Raw genomic sequence first — 22,115 nt, forward strand, 5'->3', positions numbered from 1 at the left:
AATTTCCATTTTATCACTTATTTTGAGTTTCTCATTGCTCTTTTGCCTAAATTTCTCAGTTATTTAGATACTCAAAAGCACTTTGAATTTCAAGAAGTCATAGCTTCTCTATCACAACTCAGATTACATCTGCTTCAGTCTTCTTACGATGCCTTTGAGTTGTCTGCCAGGGCGGCTCCTTGTTCTGTAGCAATGCGCCGCCTTGCCTGGCTTCGTACCATTGACATGGATCCTAATCTTCAGGACTGCTTGGCTAATATTCCTTGTGTAGGCAATGACCTCTTCGATGAATCTATTGAGGCAGCCACCAAGAAATTGTCTGAGCATGAAAAATCCTTTGCTTCTATTGTCAGACCTAAGCCAAAGCCAGCTCCTGCAAAGCCTGCACGCCCTCCTCCTATTTACCAGAGGCGTTTTGCTCAGAGAGCAGCTCCTTACACTCGCCCTCCTCCCAAGAAACAGCAGAATCAGAAGCAACAGAAATCTCAACCTTCTGCTGCACCTAAGGCTACGCAGCCTTTTTGACTGTTTAAAACAGAGCATAACCTCCACCATTCTGTCTCTGAACTATTTTCCCCCTATTGGAGGTCGTAGCCATCATTTTTATCACCGATGGGGAGACAATCACATCCGACCTCTGGGTGCTGTCAGTCACCAGGGAAGGATACTCTCTTCATTTCACTCAGCTCCCACCAGAGTTTCCTCCAAGAGAGTATCCTTCCAGTCCATCCCAGACCGGCCTTCTTCTTCAGGAAGCTCAAGCTCTGCTTCGCCTCTATGCCATGAAACCAGTTCCTTTGGAACAGCAGAACAGGAGGTTTTACTCCCGTTACTTCCTTGTTCCGAAGAAGACGGGCGATCTGCAGCCCATTCTGGATCTCAGGGCTCTCAACAAATTTTTAGTCAAAGAAAAATTTTGCATCCCTTTATCCCCTCCTAGATCAGAATGACTGGTTCTGCTCTCTGAATCTCAGGAGGCTTATACTCATATTCCCATTCATCCGGCCTCCCGCCAATATCTCAGATTTCGGGTGGGGAATCTGCATTATCAATACAGAGTGCTGCCCTTTGGCCTGGCTTCATCTCCCAGAGTGCCTGGTAGTGGTAGCTGCAGCTCTCAAAAACCATGGTCTTCAGGTATTTCCCTACCTGGACGACTGGCTCATCAAAGATTCAACATCTCAAGGGGTTATTGTATCGACCCAATGGACTACGTGGTTCCTACAGAGTTTGGGATTCGAAATCAACTTTTCCAAATCCCAACTTCAACCCTCTTAGAATCTACAATTCATTGGATCTGTTCTGGATACTATCCAACTCAGAGCATTCCTTCCACAACAATGTCTGGAAGGTCTTCCTTCAACTCTGTCATACAGTGTCTTCCCACTCCTCCATATCAGCGAGACACATGATGGTACTCCTGGGTCACATGGCCTCCACAGTACACGTGACTCCTTTTGCCAGACTTCACCTCAGAATTTCTCAGTGGACCCTGGCATCTCAGTGGACACAGGTTTGCAACCCACTTTCTCGACACATTGCAGTCACTCCTTCATTGAGACAGTCTCTCCGCTGGTGGATGCTCTCTTCCATTCTCTCCAGAGGCTTGCTGTTTCAAATGCTCCCTCATCAGAAGGTCCTCACAACAGATTCCTCGACCTATGCTTGGGGCGCTCATCTTGATGATCTCCGTACTCAAGGCCACTGGACCAGTACGGATCGTCAGTGTCACATCAGTCTGTTGGAACTCGGAGCGATTTTCAAGGCTCTCAAAGCTTTTCAACATCTTCTTCAAGATCAGGTAGTCCTCATTCAGACGGACAACCAAGTCGCCATGTATTATGTCACAAACAGGGAGGGATGGGATCTTCCTCCCTTTGTCAAGAAGCTCTGAAGGTTTGGGACTAGGCAATCTGCCACAAAGCTATCTACATCCAAGGGGAGGTTATGCTCTGTTTTAAACAGTTTGCCTAGTCCCAAACCTTCAGAGCTGTCTACATCCAAGGGGCGAAAAATTGCTTGGCAGACAACTTGAGTCATCTTCTGCAACCTCACAAATGGACACTCCATTCCTCGCCTCTTCATCACATTTTTCACAGTGGGGAACGCCTCAGATAGATCTCTTTGCAGCTCCCCACAACTACAAACTGCCTCAGTTCTGCTCCAGGATCTATTCTCCTCATCATCTGCTTTTCTTCTGGAATGGATGAATCTCTTCCTGTATGCATTCCCTCTTATTCTCAAGACTCTTGTCAAGTTAAAGAACGACCATGCCACCATGATTCTGATTGCTCCTCCTTGGCCGAGACAACCTTGGTACTCCCTTCTCCTTCAACTCAGCAGCAGGGAGCCATACCTTTACCAATTTTTCCATCTCTGCTTACACAGAGTCGGGGATCTCTGCTTCACCCCAACCTGGAGTCTCTACACCTGACAGCTTGGTATCTCTCAACATAACTCCTCTTCAGTTTTCTCAATCTGTAAGAGACATTTTAGAGGCTTCTAGGAAGCCTACCACTAGACAATGCTATCACCAAAAATGGACTAGATTTTCTACGTGGTGTTTTTCTCACGATAAGGAGCCTCAACATTCCTCCTTATCTTCTGTTTCAAACTACCTTTTGTACTTATCCACCTCTGACATCAAGTCTACATCGATCCGAGTCCATCTCAGTGCAATTGCTGCTTTCCATCAGCCTATTGAAGGAAAACCCCTTTCTGCTCATCCGGTGGTTTGCAGATTCATGAAAGGACTTTTCAATGTCAAACCGCTTCTCAAACCACTTCCAGTGGTTTGGGACCTCAATATTGTTCTTACTCAGTTGATGAAACCTCCATTTGAACCACTATCTATGGCTCATCTGAAGTATCTGAATTGGAAAGTGGTGTTTCTCATTGCCCTCACTTCTGCTCGAAGAGTCAGTGAGCTGCAAGCTTTAGTTGCTGGTCCACCTTTCACTGTGTTCCATCATGACAAGGTGGTTCTCCGTACTCATCCTAAATTCTTACCTAAAGTGGTTTCGGAATTTCATCTCAACCAATCTATTATTTTTCCAGTGTTCTTTCCAAAGCCTCATTCTCATCCTGGAGAAATCAGCTCTTCATACTCTGGACTGTAAACATACTTTGGCCTTCTATTTGGAACGCACCAAACCACACAGAACTGCTCCTCAACTTTTTGTCTCCTTCGATCCAAATAAGTTGGGACATCCTATCTCTAAGCGTACCATCTCCAACTGGATGGCTGTTTGTATCTCCTTCTGATATGCCCAGGCAGGATTATCCCTACAGAGTAGAGTCACAGCTCATAAGGTCAGAGCAATGGCAGCTTCAGTAGCTTTCCTCAGATCTACACCTATTGAGGAAATTTGCAAGGCTGATACTTGGTCCTCGGTTCATACTTTCAGTTCTCACTATTGTCTGGATGTTTTCTCCAGACGGGATAGCCATTTTGGCCAGACACTATTACAAAATTTATTCTTCTAAATTGCCAACACTCCCACCATCCCATTCTAGTTAGCTTGGAGGTCACCTATATGTGAGAATAGGCTGCCTGCTTGTCCTGGGATAAAGCACAGTTACCGTAACGGTGTTATCCAGGGACAGCAGGCAGATATTCTCACAACCCACCCACCTCCCCTGGTTGGCTTCTCTGCTAGCTATCTGAACTGAGGAGATGCGCCCTGTGCTGGGTGGGAAGGCACTCGCGCATGCGCGGTGTGGCTGACTCATCTAGTTTCTACAAGAAAGTCTGCTTGCGAGGCTTCCACATCGGGGCTCTGTCGATGACGTCACCCATATGTGAGAATAGCTGCCTACTGTCCCTGGATAACACCCGTTACGGTAAGTAACTGTGCTTTTTGTATGATAAAACAAAAAAGAAAAAGGGTTCTCTATGAAAGGAATGCAGAAAGGCAAAGAAGTAGGGATGGACCAATAAAATGAATAGTAGATACTTGGTATAAAACTGATAAAAACATTAAGTTTATTATAAAATCATAAAGTTTATTATGATAAAAGATACTAAGGGCCTGTTTTACAAAGCCGCGTGGCAACAGCCCCAAAGTCCTTTAAATCTCTATGGGCTTTGGGGCCATTATGGCTATGTAGAACAGGCCCTAAGTCTACATAAAACAAATTTCCTAAAGATGGAAATTCAGGAGATAGACTCATACAAAATGGCTGCCGTGACTTACCGTAGTCTCTTGAGACTATGATGAGAATTCCCCGCAGCCATTTTGTATGAGTGATCTGCACTGGGCAGGAGCATAGGAAGATTGCTCCTACCCTGAAAACCTGCTAGACCACCAGGTAAGCTCCAGAGCGGTCCGGGATGAAGCGTTTCATTTAAAAAAAAGGTCAGGGAGCCGGGAGGAAAACGGGGGTGAGTCAGAGCTGGCCCAAAAATTATTTGCGAATTTTCAATATTTGTGAGCCGGCTATGCACCTAACCCCCGCAAATATTGAGAGAGAAGTGTAGTTCCTTACAGATGGGTATTATACTTCACTGCTACCAGCAGGTGGAGACTGAGATCAAACTTGTATATCAGCGTAGCATCCCCTCTACTAATCCAGTCTTCCTCAGTCTCCAGCAACAGAGTAGTAGGCTGATTTCAGCTCCCCTCTTAGCCCTGTTGGATTTTAGTGCTTGGACTCATGGTCTAGTGCTGGGTCCCTCCCCCCACCTCCACCTCCCCATATTTTTGCAAAGGGGCCTCAAGCTGGCGGCCTGGCCCCCTGGTTGGTCAGCCCTCAAGCTTGAGAGCCGTGGAATCTGTTCTGTAAGTTAAAAAAAAAAAAAAAAAATCCTAAGGTATACCGGTCTTAAGGGCTCATTTCCCTTTATAACTTCCTTTTTTCAGTTTTTTTCTCATCTAACCGGCATTTTCTTTAAAGCTAGGGTGCTTTCAGCACGATGAGCACTTTTAAAGGGAAAAAGTGCTCCAGACGCGAGGTACTTGCGGCCGGCCTATGCAAGCCTTGTGCAGGCCGGAGTGGTGGGAAAGCCTTGTCAGTAATGGATGCCGGCGGCCCAGGCTTCCCCAACGCCCACGTGGAGGGTTCCCCAGCCGCCGACGGTCAGGGAGAAGAGGATTCCCCTGCCACCGGAACGGCTGGGGATTCCCTTTTCATGTCGGTCGGTTCCTTGGCCTCAGCGTCAGGAATGTCCTAGGCTTTTCAGACATGGCAGGCTGCAAGAGCTCCTATTTTGATTGTTTCGGGTCCAATTTCTGTGGGAACTTCCTCCTTCATCTAAGTGACCTTCCCCCTGTTCTGGAAATACAGGGGCAAGGTATGGCAAGGCCTTCTGTTGTGGCAGTTAGTCTCTTGGGGCCACCAGAGTTTTTCCCCCTGACTTTTTAATGGCACTTTGTAAGGCTTATGTGCTGGTGGCAGGAGGTTCCGTGTCCACTCCGAGGGGGGGGTTCCCTCGACGTCTTCCCCGGCGCAGCCCTACACAGTGGCGATTTTGCCCCACCTCCCTACTCCTTTCTCATCCCAATGCCCTAGGGTCTCTTGGGATGAGGATTTTTTCCCAGAGGAGCAGGATATGATTGAGGAGGACCTGGACCCTTGGGGAGAATTCCAGGATCCTCTTGGGGGGTAAGATTCCACCAGCGAGAGGTTCGAGTACCCCCCAGCTGGCGAAGATGCATCTGTGGTGCGCATTTTTCAGCAGGAAGAACTTCGTGAGTTAATTGTGCAGGTCTCCTCGGTTTTGCACTTTGAGAGACCCTGTGTCAGAGCCCCTGCGTATGGTAGACCCCTTAAGGGGATTTGCTCTGCTTCCCGCTCTTTTCCTATGCATCAGGATATTCGGGATGTTATGCTTGCTCAGTGGCAGGTGCCGGAAGCCCCTTTTCTGTTTGCATGCTCCATGGCCCGCCTGTATCCCATTCCTGAAGAGGATAGGGACACTTTGAAGACACCCGTGGTGGACGCAGTGGTCTCGGCCATTTCTAATACACATACCGTGCCTGTTGAGGGTAGTGCGGCCTTGAAGGACCCAGAGGAATGTAAGTTGGAGTCTCTCCCTAAACCAGGGGTGTCCATTGTCGGTCCTCGAGGGCCGCAGTCCAGTCAGATTTTCAGGATTTCCCCAATGAATATACATGAGGTCTATTTGCATGCACTGCTTTCATTGTATGCTAATAGATCTCATGCATATTCATTGGGGAAATCCTGAAAACCCGACTGGATTGTGGCCCTCGAGGACCGACATTGGACACCCCTGCCCTAAACAGAGTTTTGATGTGATGGTTCTGTCGGTCCAGGTGGCGATGTGTGGTGGGCTAATGGCTCAGGCGTGTTTTCGTTGGGCCCAGCATGTTCTTGACAGTAAAGAGATGAATTGGAACTTGCTAAAGCAAGAAGTGGCCAAACTTGAATTGGATGCTTCTTATCTCTCGGATGCCATATATGACCTCATGCGAGCTTCTGCCAAGTCTTTGGCTTTTGGAGTGGCAGCACGCCATACCTTGTGGCTTCGCGCTTGGTCGGCAGATTCGGCATCCAAAGCTAAGTTGACAAAGTTCCCTTTTAAGGGGTCTTTCTTGTTTGGTGAGGACCTGGACAGTTGGTTCAGACTCTCACTGATTTCAGAGTGCCTTGTTTGCCTGAGGATAGGCCTTGGCTGTTGGCTCGCGGTAGCACTGCTTGTGGGTGTGATTTCCACTGTTTCTGCTCTGGTAGAGGGGCTGCCTCTGTTCCACCTTCTGGGCTCTGTAGAGGCAGATTTTTCCAGCGCATGCAGTCCTTTCGTGGGGCCTGCTGGAGTGCAGGTAACGCCCCCGCCAGGTCCCCTGAAGCCCGTCCTGCCCAATGACTCCTTGCCATCGCCCGTCTTGGTAGCGGTGGGTGCCAGACTGCGATAATTTTATCCAAAGTGGGCAGACATCACATCCGATCAGTGGGTTCTGGAAGTGATCCGGGACAGCAATGCTCTGGAGTTCACCTGGTCCTTGCCAGACCTATCCTCTATCCTTCCTCGCCCCGACACCAACTACCACCAGATCTGCCCACAAACATAAACTATCCTTCCCCTCTCTACACGGCATCCTCCACGCAGGTAAACTGGGTAGATCCCTCCTCTCCAAAATCACCGGCCTCTGGAACGACCTCACTGTCCCGCTGCGGAACCTGGATTCCCTCCAACTATTCCGAAAACAACTGAAAACCTGGCTTTTCTCTAGCATATAATAATCTCTTCTCCTGATTACATCCCCTCTTTTTATGCTTTGTAAACTCTTTCTCTTCTCTCTTCCCATATTTTTTAAACTCTGTAAACCGTGTCGAGCTCCACTTCAGTGGAGAAGATGCGGTATATAAACCTAAGGCTTAGTTTAGTTAGTTTAGTTTAGTTTTCTCGCTTCTCCCTCACAGGTGGCCTTTCGCCAGACCCTTCAAAGATTGTTAGATCTCCACACAGTGGTTCTGGTTCCCCAACGGGAGTGGGGTGCAGGATGGTACTTGATTTACTTTGTGATGCCAAAGAAAGAAGGGACCTTTGGCCCATTCTGGATTTGAAGACGGTCATCAGGGCTCTTCATGTGCCTTCGTTCCACATGGAAACTCTGCTGTCTGTGATTCTGGTGGTTCAGCCGGGGGAGTTTCTGACCTCTAGATCTGACCGAGGCCTATTTGCACATTCCTATTCGGGTCTCCCATCATCGCTTTCTGCACTTTGCAATCTTGGGGCAACATTATCAGTTCTGTGCTCTCCTTTGGTCTGGCCATGGCTCTGCAGACGTTCACCAAGGTGATGGTGGTTGTCACAGCGGCATTGCGAAAAAAGGGCATTCTTGTTCATCCCTGGCTCAAGTGGTGGAGTTTCTGCAGTCGCTGGGCTGGGTAGTCAGCCTTGCCAAGAGCCGGTTGCCTCCATCTCAGTGCCTGGAATATCTAGGGGTCCTGTTCAACACCTCCTTGGGGAAGGTCTTCCTTCCGTAGGCCCAGGTAAGCAAATTACAATCTCAGATTCGCCTGCTTATGGCGTCCTGGTGTCCTCGGGCGCAGGATTTCCTCCAAGTCTTGGGGTCGATGGTGGCCTCCCTCGATGTGGTGCCCACATGTGTCCTCTTCAATATGCTCTTCTTTGATGGTGGTCACCTCGGAGGCACAGTCTGGATTACCCTGTTCTGCTCCCTGGCTTAGCTTGGGGCAGTCTTCGTTGTACAAGGGGCAAGTCTGGACCAGCCACAGTGGATGGTGCTGCTCACGGATGCCAGTCTTCTCAGATGGTCCACGGAGAAGACTTCTTGGTCGATCAATGTCTTGGAGACCAGGGCTATCCATCTGGCACTGTTAGTTTTCCAGTCCTTTCTGATCAAGTCAGTCAGGGTTCTTTCAGATAATGCTATGGCAGTGGCCTATGTCAGTCATCAGGGGAGCACCAGGAGCACTTTGGTGGCGCAGGAGGCGACTCTGCTCATGATCTGGGTAGAGTTGCACCTTCAGGAAATATCAGCATCTCACATTGCCGGAGTGGAGAATGTTCAGGCGGACTTCCTAAGTCGTCACATGCTAGATCCCGGAGAGTGGTGTCTAAGTCCGATGGCTTTTCAGTTGATAGTGCAGTCTTGGGGTCAGCCCCTCATGGACCTGATGGCCACAGGTGTCAGTGCCAAAACACCCCGCTTCTTCAGTTGTTGCAGAGACAGGCCGAGGGTCTGGATGCAAACCATGGCCAACGGAAAGGCTGTTGTATGTGTTCCCTCCGTGGCCATTAGTGAGCAGAGTTCTTCTCCGTATAATTCGCCATCTGGGCCTCGTTCTGATGACTCCAGATTGGCCTTGACGACCTTGGTACGCGGATCTGGTGAGGCATCTGGTGGCGGATCCTCTTACTCTGCCTCTCTTGGACGACTTTCTAACTCAGGGTCCCATTCCAATGTTTGATCCGGGTCCCTTCTGTCTTATGGCTTGGCTTTTGAAAGGGGTCGCCTAGGTAAGAAGGGGTAATCAGATAAAGTGATCTCAACTATCTTGGGGTCCCGGAGACTTTCCACCTCTCAGGCTTATGTGAGGGTTTGGCGTCTATTTGAGCAGTGGTGTGCTGCGCGTTGAGTGGTCTCTTTTCGTGCTTCCCTGCCTAACATCTTAGAGTTCTCGCAGGATGTCCTGGATAGGGGACTGGCTTGGTCTTCTCTCCAGGTTCCGCTTGCAGCCTTGTCAGCCTTTCGGGGGTTAGTGAAAGGTCAGCATTCGCTTCTTGCAGGCATCCAAATTGCTCAGGCCTCCCGTGCGGCCCTCTATTCCATCTTGGGATCTCAGTCTGGCTCTGTCAGTTCTAGTGCACCCTCCTTTTGAACTGCTGGGCAGCTGCTCTTTGAAGGACCTTACTCTTAAAGTGGTCTTTTTGGTGGCCATTACTTCAGCTAGATGCGTCTCTAATCTGCAGGCTTTCTCTTATAGGGCTCCCTTCTTGGAGTTTTCTAGGGAGCAGGTTGTCTTGAGGCCTGTTTCTTCTTTTCTGCCAAAAGTGGTTTCTCCTTTTCATTGCAATCTGTAGTCCTCCCAGTGTTGGGTAGGCGGAGGGCTCTTCTGAGCAAAGTCAGCTGTGCAAGTTGGATGTCTGTCGGGTCCTTCACTTTTATGTGCATAGGACCCAGGAGATCAGGAAATCAGATCATCTCTTTGTCCTTTTAGCAGGGGGATAGTGCTTCTAAGGCTACTATTGTACGCTGGATCAAGGAGACTATTGCTTCCGCTTATCTTCTGAAGAAGCCTGTTCCAGAATTTCTCAAAGCTCATTCCACTAGGAGTCAGGCATCTTCTTGGGCTGAGTCTTCTCTGGTGCCTCCAGTGGACATTTGCAAGTCTGCAGTTTGGTCTTTTCTGCATTCCTTTGTAAGACACTACTGTGTGGATGTTCAAGCGCATTGGGATGCAGTATTTGGTGAACATGTTCTTCTGTCGGCCCTTTGTGGGTCCCACCCTTGATGGGTACTGCTTTGGTACGTCCCATCTGTAAGGAATTATACCGGTCTATCAAGAAATACAGAAGGAGAAATTAGGTTCTTACCTGCTAATTTTCTTTCTGTTAGCTTGTAGACCAGTATAGTTCCCCACCCTATCTGTCTTTGTGCGGTGATTGTGGATTTTTGCTTGAGTGCAGATTTTAAATTTTTCTGCGGGTTCTAGTATTTTCTAGGACCGAGGAGAATTAAGAACAGCAGCTATGGCTCAACTGACTTAGCTGGTGAGCTATGGGGATGTTTTTCTGTACCAGGTTTCTGTTCTACACATGTTCCAACAGTGGTTTATAAGTATTTGTTGTTTTTTTCGCCACTCCTGTTCGGAGTGTGTTATACTGTTTTCAGTTAAGAATTTTCCTAGGTTCTGCTTGGCTATTCGGCAGACTGGATTAGTAGAGGGGATGCTATGCAGATATACAAGTTGGATCTCGATCTCCACCTACTGGTAGCAGTGAGGTATAATACCCATCCGTAAGGAACTATACCGGTCTACAAGCTAACAGAAAGAAAATTAGCAGGTAAGAACCTAATTTCTCCATACCTTACAGACATCATTGCCACCACCACCCCAATCCTCCCCACCATGCTAACCAAAAATATCCATGGTAATCTAATATACCCCAACCCTCCCATGAACAAGAGACAGGAGCAATGCCCACTCACTCCTGCCTCCATATCACCATCTTCCCACATGGTGACACCTGACCTTACATGGTGCATCTTAGGGTGCACCATGTGTAGTCAGCCTGCCAAATAAGGGAATTTCCACTTCAGAAAGTGGATGTTGTTCCTACCTTTTCTTTAAGGCTGAACTGCTAAGAATCTTCTGGGTAGTGTTGGGTAGAGGGAGATCAGAGGGCATCTTCTGGAGGTAGGGTGAAGGATCTGGAATTGAGATGGGGTCACTAGAACAGTGCTTCTTAACCCAGTGCTTAGGACATGTCCAGCAAGTTGGATTTTCTGAATATCCACAATGAATAAGCATAAGATAAATTTGTATGCACTGCCTCTTACATAAACAATCTCATGCATATTCGTTGTGGATATCCTGAAAACTTGCTTGGCTGGTTCGGTGTAATCTGAGTTCTAGGTTGAGAAACATTGTGCTAGAGCTAGACTAGCAGATTTTTAGAGGTGTGGGGGAGATGCAGCAAGCATTTTCTCCCCTTTCTGCCAGTGCATGAGCCAGCCAATCACAGCTCACACATTGATAGCAAGGGAGATGTATTTTGACAGTCTGCAGCAAATTGCTCCATACCGCTAGCACATTATAGGCTTATGGCATGATTCTTAAGTGGGCAGCCCTAGTAAGGAAAAGTTACTCGGAGGTGGTCATAGCCACACTCCTTAGTGCTAAAAAGCTTCAACAGTCACGACCTGTGCCAAGGCCTGGAAATTGTTTCAGCATTGGTGTGCCAAAGATGATGTGGAACCTGTGAAAGCTCCAATTTCGGAGATTCTCGCATTCTTACAGGCAGGCCTTGAGGACCTGGCAGTTGCTTCATTGAAAGTCTAGGTTGAAGCTCTCCCCAGCTTCAGAGCTCATGGTGATAGTATCTCTCTGGTCTCGCATCTAGACGTAGCAAGATTCTTAAAGGGGGATCTTGGAGTGCATCCTCCAGTGAGATTGCCCTTCCCATCCTGGAATCTTAATTTAGTCCTTAAAGGGCTCAATAAAGCTCCCTTTGAACCTTTGCAGGAGGCTTCTCTTCAAGATTTCATTGTCAAGACGTTGTTTCTGGTAGCTATTATGTCTGTGAGAAGAGTTTTAGAATTGCAGGCTCTCTCACGAAGGGAGCCATTTCTCAAGATTACGGAAGCAGGACTTCCTTTATGCACAGTTTTGTCTTTCATGTCAACTAAGAAGTCCAAATACCCACATTTCATCCCAAGGGGTCGAAGAAAAAGGATCAGGTGATGAAACTCTTGGACATTTGGAGAGCTCTTCTCCATTATCTGGAGATAACCAATGACTTTCAGGTCTCAGGTCATCTATTTGTGTTCACTAGTCAGGCCAAACTTGGTAAGATGGCATCTAAGGCCTCTGTTTCCAGATGGATCAAACTGGCAATCTCATCGGCATATATTGGCTGTGATAAACAGCCACAGATTTCGGTGCAAGCACATGGGTGGAGTCTTGAGCAGTCTCGCCTGAGATTTGTAGGGCAGCCACATGGTCCACTCTTCATACTTTCATCAAGCTTTATAGAATGAACATGACAACCAGGAAGGACACCGCCGTTGGGTCCTCTGAATGAAGTCGGGCTCAAGGGTCCTACCCTAGATTCAGGGGACTACTTTGTTACATTTCTATTATTCAGGACTAGTAGGCATGTTATATGAATAGTTTTCATGCATTTCTATTTAATCTTTGTTAACCTTGTTTGTTATACTTGTTACAAAGCAGAACAGAATTAGACTGTCAAGAATATTTCTCGCACGCCTTCTTCTTATATCTTCTTTAAGAGTATTTTGCACTGCTTTGGGACGAACTGAGGGAGCATGGCATAGCCCTCTAGTAAGAAGGCAGAGTCAAGATGTATGACTTCCTTCTGCGACAACTTGTTGGTTCAGAGACAAAAACCTATCATTCAGTACTAGATACATCTACAAGCAAGAAGATTTAGTTACATCTACTCCGGATTCTGTACATGTGGTGATTTATCCTTAACCGCAAACTGGTTTGCAGAGAGGAAATACAACTTTGAGCACCTCTCCTATAGAGGCAGAGCCCCAGTCCACAGCTCAGATTTTTTTCTCTGCAAGCAAACTGTGCAGAGGGGTTTGATTTGCTCTGCTTAGTTTTTATTGTTTTCTTGCGCTTGAAATTCATTTTTACTGAGGCTTCAGTGCCCTGAGACCCCATTCTTGGGGATTCTCTGCCTTGGAAAGGACGCAGACCCACTGTGCTAGTCTGCAGGACAAGCCTTCGGATAGATTTAGAGAGCCATCCTGCTGTGTTCACTTCTGGGCTCAGGGTCTGGCTCAGTTTGCCTTCTGAGTTTCTCAGTGGTTTGAGCACAGGCTGTAGACGCGCTAAGAAACCTTGTGGTATCAGGGCACTGACTGCGTGTTTCTCACCAGTGTTGCACTCTGGAGGTGGAGGGGAGGTGTGGAGGTCAATCCATCTGGCTTGCAGCCCGAAGATTCCTCCATTCAGCTGCATTGAGAAAGCTGCAGGCAAGCACTAATGGAAAATTGAATAAACCCCCATTCATTCCTATGGAAGAATTGGGGTGGGTCAGAAAATCCTAATTTTGAGGGTTTCTAGAGTTAGGGCTCAGGTCCCCATCTCCAAAATCCCTATTTCAGTGTTTTTGCACTTTAAAAAGTCTCCAGACTATGGGGGGGAGTGGTGGGAAGAAGATGGATGCCAGACCAATGGGAGGGGGGGTGGTAGAGGGAACAAATGGAAGAGGCAGAGAGAAGGCAGATGGAAGGAATTGAATGAGAAGAAGATGAAGAAAGCAGAAACCAGACAACAAAGGCAGGAAAAAAATTTATATTTTCTTTATTTTTTGCTTTAGGATAAAGTAGTATATTAATTGTGTTGATAAAAATTTATAAACAAAGCCCTGCCAGCTGAATATCACTTTCTCTAGTTCAGCAGCCACAACTTTGATTTATAAAATGACAATTGTACAGAATATTGTTTTTTTTTTATACTTTAAGAAAATAAGTTTTTTTTTGTTTGTTTGTTTTTTTTAAATTCTTTATTTAAATTTTTTTCAAATAAACAACAATTGTGCTTAACAGGCAATATACGATATTAATACATCCAATATTTCTTTTAGTAATCATGATAATTCAAAAAAAAAAAAAATAATACAGAAATAAATCCATTTTCATTATTGGATCAATATATTAACAAAAAAGAAGTAACCCATACTTTTTTTTTTTTTAACATAGTCCTCAATAAAAGAGGAAGGAGAGAAATTCTTCCAGGAAAGATCACATATTAAGAATTTAAAGGAAATTAAGTGAAGACCGATGGTTTAATAATAATAGACTTAAGTTATACCGAAAATCACTATAGAAACATAGAAACATAGAAATAGACGGCAGATAAGGGCCAAGGCCCATCAAGTCTGCCCACCCCAGTGATCCTCACTATCTATCTTTGCGGATAGATCCCACATGTCTATCCCATCTGGCCTTAAAATCCGCCACACTGGTGGCCTCAATAACCCGAAGTGGAAGACTATTCCAGCGATCAACCACCCTTTCAGTGAAGAAGAACTTCCTAGTGTCACTGTGCAGTTTCCCGCCCCTGATTTTCCACGAATGCCCCCTTGTTGCCGCGGGACCCTTGAAGAAGAAGATGTCTTCTTCCACCTTGATGCGGCCCGTGAGATATTTGAATGTCTCGATCATGTCTCCCCTCTCTCGACGCTCCTCGAGTGAGTAGAGCTGCAAATTCCCCAACCGCTCCTCGTACGGGAGCTCCCTGAGTCCCGAGACCATCCTGGTGGCCATTCTCTGGACCGACTCCAGTCTCAGCACATCCTTGCGGTAATGCGGCCTCCAGAATTGCACACAGTACTCCAGGTGCGGTCTCACCATGGATCTATATAGTGGCATAATGACTTCAGGTTTACGGCTGATGAAACTCCTGCGTATGCAACCTATGATTTGCCTTGCTTTGGATGAAGCTTGCTCCACTTGGTTTGCCGACTTCATGTCTTCTCTGACAATCACTCCCAAGTCTCTTTCTGCTACAGTTCTTGTCAGGATCTCGCCATTTAGGGTGTAGATCTTGCATGGATTCTGGCTTCCCAGGTGCATGACTTTGCATTTTTTGGCATTGAAACTGAGTTGCCAGGACCTAGACCAGTGCTCCAGCAGAAGTAAGTCATGCACCATATCGTCTGTCATTGCTTTTTTGTCTGTTGTGCTTTTGCTCACTACATTGCACAGTTTGGCATCATCGGCAAACAATGTTATTTTACCTCGAAGCCCTTCTGTCAGGTCTCTTATATAGATGTTGAACAAGATCGGGCCTAGGACGGAGCCCTGTGGCACTCCACTTATCACCTCCGACATCTCGGAGGGAGTGCCATTCACCATCACCCTCTGAAGCCTACCTCCAAGCCAGTTCCCAACCCATTTTGTTAAAGTGTCGCCCAAACCTAAAGAACTCATCTTATTCAGCAACCTGCGGTGTGGCACGCTATCAAATGCTTTGCTGAAATCCAGATAGACGATGTCCAGGGACTCACCAACATCCAGCTTCCTCGTCACCCAGTCAAAGAAGCAAATTAAACTCCTTTTCCCTCTAGAAATAAACGTAGCTGCTGCGAATCATAAGAAATATATCTATTGTTTTGAAATACAACAAAACATTTACAAGGAAATCTTAACTGAAAGGAAGCTCCTAATGATAGAACTTTTTCCCGATATGTAAGAAATTCTTTCCTTCTAGTCTGAGTCCATTTTGAAACATCCGGATATATATATATTCTTTCTCCCAAAAAAGAAACTTGTTTTAAACCATAATACAATTTCAGAATCATTCCTTTGTCCTGATGAAATACCAGAGATACTATCAATGTAGCTCGTCCGGACAATTCAAGATTTGATGATTCCAAGAAAGTTGTTAAATCTTGTTCGATAGTTGTATCAAGCTCTTTTATTGTCCTTTTTAGATAATAAATCTTTTGCAAAGGTGGTATATTCATTTCCACAATTTTTAATATGGAAACCAGGAAATCCTTAAATAATTCCCTAGTAGTTTTAAATTTAGACATAAGAAAATTTAAAATCCTCAAATTTAAACTCCTATTTTGATTTTCCAAGTTTTCAATTTTACGAAGAAGAATAACTTTATCCTTTGCATGCTGGTTATTTAAAGATTTAATCTCAGTTATAGATTTTTCAATGTCTCCTACTTGTTTTACTTGATCATGAGAAACAGTTTCCAGTTTGTTAACTTTAGTAGAAACTTCAGCCATCAAGGAAATATATCCAATACATACTGTTTGAAGATTTTCAATTGCTCCCCACAGTGAATCCAGTGTAACCACCACCGGTTTCACAAGCGGCTTGAGATGAGGTAACCCGGGTTCCCGTTCTCCTTCCCGGGTTTCACCTCCCCCACTCTCACCACCGCTTGCCTGCAGTGCTCCTCCTCCTTCTTCCGTTCTTCTCTCCGAGTTAGCCTGCAACGGCGTTATCTCCTGAATCGGCTGTTGCCGAAATCCCTCTACAGGAAATCCCAGCTCCGTTGCGCTGCTCGGGGGAGGAGGGGGGTCAGGTCCCAGAGGGCTCAGCAACACGTCGCCGTCCAAGCTGAGCTGCTCCTGGAGCTCAGCTGCGGATCCGCCCAACGCCATCGGAACTGCGTATGATGTGATCGCAGCTTGACGCAGAGTCGAAGTCGCAGCCAAGGGAAGAGGAATATCCCTCTGCTGTCCCCTCCTCTTAGGCATCAAAAACAACTAAAGAAAGCGTTACAGAAGGTAAAATTGTTACTGCTAGAGCGGGAGCTTAGACTCACACGTCCACTCCCGTCGCCATCTTGTCTCCGTTTCTGTTTAAGAAAACAAGTTCAGTATGAAACTATTCAAGGCTTGTGTGGATGGGATCAAATGGTTTACGGGGATGGGGACCGAGCTCGCAGGGACGGAATGGAAACGGGGACAAATATTTTCCCCGTGTCATTCTCTATTCTGAAGGCTTTCTTTTGTGATATGTCATCTAGGAAATGAGCTGATGCAAAATCTAATGACCACTAATGAAATGTGTTCCAACTGGGAACCTAAAGCCTGAATAAAGCTTGTATCAAGCTTAATGTGCAAAATAAAGAATGTAAAATTGATCAAAAACCTCATTAGAGGCACAAACTCACTGCATGGCCACAGTAGTATTTCACAGAAAGGTAGATTGAAGCAGTCCTGCGTGAGAGCAGCAAATGAGAAATAGCACATATGACCAATGAGCCTTCTAGAAACTCTAAGCTGGAGTAGCATTTCCTGTGCTAGGCTCTATCAGTCACATTACTTATGTTGTGACAACTTGCTATCCTCTTGGCCTTGGTCGTTTAGCATAGTACTTCTCATTCCTTTCCTGGAGGCACATCTAGCCAATCAAGTTTTCAGGATCAGCACAGTATGAGAGAGATGTACATATAGTGAGTCACCATTTTATTCAGATTTACTCATGCATGTTCATTGTGACAATACTGAAAACCCAGCTAGCTAGATATGCATCAAGGAACAGATTGGGAAGCACCGGTCTAGTGGTCCAGCTGACTCATTTGTAGGATTTTTGCTTTGGATGTACTTGAAAAAGTTTTAATTAGCTTTTGCCTCTACAGCAGTGGTCTCAAACTCAAACCCTTTGTGGGGCCACATTTTGGATTTGTAGGTACTTGGAGGGCCGCAGAAAAAAATAGTTAATGTCTTATTAAAGAAATGACAATTTTGCATGAGGTTAAACTCTTTATAGTTTATAAAACTTTCCTTTAACAGTTAAAAGGAAAGATATATAAACTATAAAGAGTTTTACCTTATGCAAAATTGTCATTTCTTTAATAAGACATTAACTATTTTTTCTGCGGCCCTCCAAGTACTCTATTTTTTCTGCAGCACTCACATTTAAAGTTTAATATCTTTTCTTTCTCAAATCTGGTACATTTCAATCACTAAATTGAAAATAAAATCATTTTCCTACCTTTGTTTGGTAATTTCATCAGTCTCTGGTTGCACTTTATTCTTCTGACTGTGCATCCAATATTTCTTCCCTTCTTTCAGCCTCCTGTATGCTTCCTCTCCTCCAGACCTCATTCCCTCCCCCAACTTTTTCTTTCTTTCTCTATCTGTCTTTCTCTGATTCCGTGTCCCATTTTTTGCTTTGTTTCTGGCTCCCTGTCCCCCCCCCTTCTTTCTTTCTTTCTTCCTTCCTGCCCTCCCCCATGCCACCGCCGCCGGGGAATAGGCTGCTGCTGCTGCCATCAGGAACAGGCCGAGCTCTCCGTGCTTCTCTTCTCCACGAGGCCGACCAACTCTCGCCGCCCGACGTCAATTCTAACGTCGGAAAAGACGTTCCAGGCAGCCAGGCAGCGATTGGCTAGCCAGAACGTCCTCTCAACGTCAGAATTGACGTCAGGCGGCGAGAGAAGCAGGGAGATCAAATAACACGGTGTCGGCCTGTTCCCTGATGGCAGCAGTGAGAAGGGAAGAAGCAGGTTGGGCACCACTGCTCTAGACGAGCCGCACTCTAGGGAGAACAGTGGAGGGTGGCCAGCTGTGCGGACCGCCCCCCCCCCCCTTGGTACGCCACTGGAGCAGCAGCGTGTCTGGCCGGCTCGTTCCGTTCAAAGCCGTGGGTGGCGGCTCCTTGCGAGATCCGCGCCTGCGTCTGAAGTCTCTCTGATGTGATGTCAGAGAGGCTTCTGATGCAGGAGTGGATAGCGCAAGGAGCTGCCAACCCGCGGCTTTGAATGGAACGAGCAGGCCAGACACGCTGCTGCTCCAAAAGGAAGAGAATGATCCAGTCCAGACTGCGGGCCGCAAATAAAATCTGGAGAGCCACATGCGGCCCGCGTGTTTGAGACCGCTGCTCTACAGCAACCTTCTTTTCAAAGTTTTTGAGTTTCCTTCTTAGTTTTACTGTTTTTTTTAAATTGAGGACTGTTTTTCATATGTCATGAGTGTACAGTTATTCCTACCTTTTTCATAGCATGTAATTAGATAGTGATTTCATGTAAATATATATTCGTGAGCATACATTATATATCATGATCTCATAAACTGCTTTTAGTAGAATTGGAGAAGGCAGATATTTAGGTTACTTGCTATTTGTTAAAAACAACACTACTTTAAAAACTGCAGTTTATCATATTTAGACATGGCCTGAATTTGTTTAATGTAGATAATTTTTTATGACATTTTTGAATCGGTTGTATTTTGAAATCTGGTGTTCCCTGTTAATTACGCCCATCTATTTTTATTATATTCCATTGATGTATGAAATAAACTGTCATCAATGTGGCAGATGTGGCTTGCTGTTGATAGATCTTCGTGTTTAAGGATATGCAGTTCTGAAACTATTTGTGAACCCTTTTTTTAATGTAGGGGCCCATCAATGCACAAATGCTGGCACAAAGGCAGAGGGAGATCCTGAATCAGCATCTGCGACAGAGGCAGCTGCAGCAGCAGAGAGCACTGATGATGCAAGGACAGGGACTGAATATGACACCAAACATGACCTCTGGTGGCATATCGGCTACAATGAGCAACCCTCGGATCCCACAGGCAAATGCACAGCAGTTTCCATTTTCTCCAAACTACGGTACTGGATCTATATCCCTACTGTATCTTACCAATCCCTTCTCCCCAGTTTCCCTAGTCCAAATGAACCTGGCAGACTAGGATGGAAAGCATAAGACTACAGTTTGGGCCTGTTACAAGTCCCCAAATACAGTTTTGTAGCTCTGTATTTCCGTTGAATGGAGGATGCATTTTAAGAATATCTGAAGAGTGTGTATCTGTGTGTGCGTGTAAATACGCCTTTTAGTGATTTAATATCAAAAAGGTAAGCAATCAGTTGTGTTTCTTTTGATATGTGTTGCTTAGATTTTGAGCGCATACAGTATAGTAGGTTGTTTATATATTTTTTTGTTTTGATGATTTAATGTCACAACTTGTGGGTGTTGTCTAAAGGGCTGTTGTGCAATATGACAAAATTCGAATTGCTATTTTTCATTAATTGTGATTTAATTGAATTAAATGATTATTAATTGTCTGAATACAGTAAAATTGCAGCTGTATGCTAAATTTTGTAGAAGAGACTCGACTGATTGCCTAAAAAGAGAGCAACAGCCATAACCTTAAGAAAAGAAGGCTACAGTTACTGAGACACAGCAGCCAATATTGGTTAATGTGGCACCAGCCGGGATACTGAACCTCTTCAAGCACTTTGCAGAGACTAGAAGCATCAAAAACAAGATTGGAAGGGTCCGTAAAAAGGTTACAACACTTAGAATGATAGGATAGTGAGAATGGTTCTACAGGCTAACTCGTGTCAATTTTCTAGTTATGGCTCTGCAGAATCGGAAATTCCAGTGCAATAGTGCAGGAAGATGTCAATCACATCTTTTAAAACCTCCTTCCAGGAGTTTGCTGCCCTCTTCAGTTTCTCTTTCTGCAAGCGAGCATGAAAGATGTCTTCTGATTTGCACAGTTTATTTCTTTTTTTATTTTTCAATAGTTTTGCAGATTTTGCTCTAATTGCAATATTTTTTTGTGAAATCGGAGATCCCTTTTGATAAGGATCTACCCTGCCTGCATGGAGAAGAGATTTTAAATCTGCAGCTAGCAGATGTATCCTTCAGGAACCTGTTTCAGCCAGCCTGCTGAAGATTAGTGAAATGCTGGGTCTGTTCCCTTGGTGTTTGCTCACCCCTTTGACTTGGTCAGGGGCTGGAGCACAGGCTGTTTAGGCGCTAATAGTAGAAGGTATGAGACCTTTGGAAGCGCTACTTATTCCTTCTTTGATTAGACACAGACTATACCCCTTTTGAGTCCTCTCAGCAAACTTTGTTTCCTATGATGTTTCTAGGTCTAGAAATCTTCGAGAGTTTCCAAGATCTCGAATTGACCCTGATCAGTCATTAATTTCAGTAAGATTGTTAGGTGCCATCGACTTGTGCTGAGACACATTGGTGTGGAAGGGAAAGAGAGGAGAAATCTGGACTTAGGAAGGTAACAGAAACAGAGGGGAAATTATGTGCATGGGGGCATAGGGGCAGAGGCAAAATGGGGAGATACATGGGGATGGTATATGGACACAATGGGGGCAATGCTGGACACAGGAGGGAGTATACAGATACAGAGGGAAGATATTAGAAATGGGGAAAATAGGAACGCAGAAGGGAGATGATTTTTCTGGATGGGATCAGATGGTTTGTTCTATGTTAATATCTTTCAAGTATTTGAATGCCAGCGCAAGAAGTCGAGGTCACTAACACCTTGACACACTGCAGCACCGACTGTACCAACAACATCTGTACCGGTACTGGTGCAATATTTGCAGGAGCAAATTAAAGAGATACTTCAGAGGGAGTTGGCACTTATGTTGCAAGCGCAGCCAGCCCTTGTTCCTCTCTTGGCTCTATCGGTACTGTCCCAGCCCGAGCATTGCTCTACCAGGGACTCCAGTACTGAACCAAATCACAGTTCTTCATTTCACTCTACATCAAATTGGCACCAAGACACTGATAGGAGTTCTTCCAGGCACTACTGTCATGGGTCTTCTCATCAACACCGATCTAAGTCAAGACCATTGCTCCAGGCGTACCTCATCTTCTAAAAGAACAAATTCAACATACTCTGATCCAGAACTCTCTTCTCCAGAATCCTATGGTATAATTTCTGATTTCTTCTCCTCTTCCTCCTAGATGGAGGTCTCCACCAGAGAGTTTGTCATTTAGCAGATTCATCCGTCAAATGGGGCAAGACCTGCCAGTAAAGATGGAATTGGAGCCGAGAGCTGAGTTATTTGATGCCTTGGACCGTGAACGAATTCCTAAGGATTGTTTAAAATTTCATTCTACTATCTCATGAGGGACACTATGTTTAAAAATTGGAAGACGCCTCAAGAAAGTTAGATTCCCTTTACAGAGTCCAGGCATATCCAGGGTTTGACAAACCTAAACTACAGCATAACTGTTTTAGTTGAGTCTGCCCTTAAAAATTTATCCAGTACTAGGACATGTGCCAGTGTTCCTCCTGGGAAAGAGGGCCGAACCCTGGACAAATTTGATCAAGGAATCTATCAAAACACCATGTTAACAAGTCATATCCTCAGCTATAATTTTTATATTACCTACTTCAAGCAATTAGTCCAACAATATATTCCTGTGGATGTCCTTGAGCAATTCCAATATATGACCCATAACATGCTTGAAACAAGAAAATTCATGGCCAGATCAGTGTTTGATGCATTTGATGTTGCTTCTAGAGCTTCAGAATTGTCTTGGTTACAGATATCCAGCCTGGACCCTAATGTACAAGACTGTCTCGCCAATATCCCTTTCCTGGGAGACAAATTGTTTCCTGAAAAAATTGAAGAGGCCACTCAGAAAAAATGACGATACATGAGCAAAGTACGATAACTTTGTATACTGCAAAATCTTCC

At 45.4% G+C, this 22,115-nt stretch overlaps 1 protein-coding gene across 6 annotated transcripts in view; it reads left to right on the forward strand.

Moving 5' to 3' along the window:
- NCOA2 (nuclear receptor coactivator 2) overlaps positions 1 to 22,115 on the forward strand; it is a 410,025-nt gene that overhangs the window by 341,782 nt on the left and 46,128 nt on the right. For all 6 annotated transcript variants that reach the window (XR_004538319.1, XM_033933336.1, XM_033933340.1 and 3 more), the window contains exon 19: positions 19,052 to 19,268. Coding sequence is in view for 5 of the 6 variants with exons in the window: in XM_033933336.1 (XP_033789227.1) it covers positions 19,052 to 19,268 (217 nt within the window). In the remaining variant the exon portion in view is untranslated. The remainder of the gene's footprint in view (positions 1 to 19,051; positions 19,269 to 22,115) is intronic.

This window comes from Geotrypetes seraphini, chromosome 2 (genome assembly GCF_902459505.1).
Source record: "Geotrypetes seraphini chromosome 2, aGeoSer1.1, whole genome shotgun sequence".
NCBI lineage: Eukaryota > Metazoa > Chordata > Amphibia > Gymnophiona > Dermophiidae > Geotrypetes > Geotrypetes seraphini.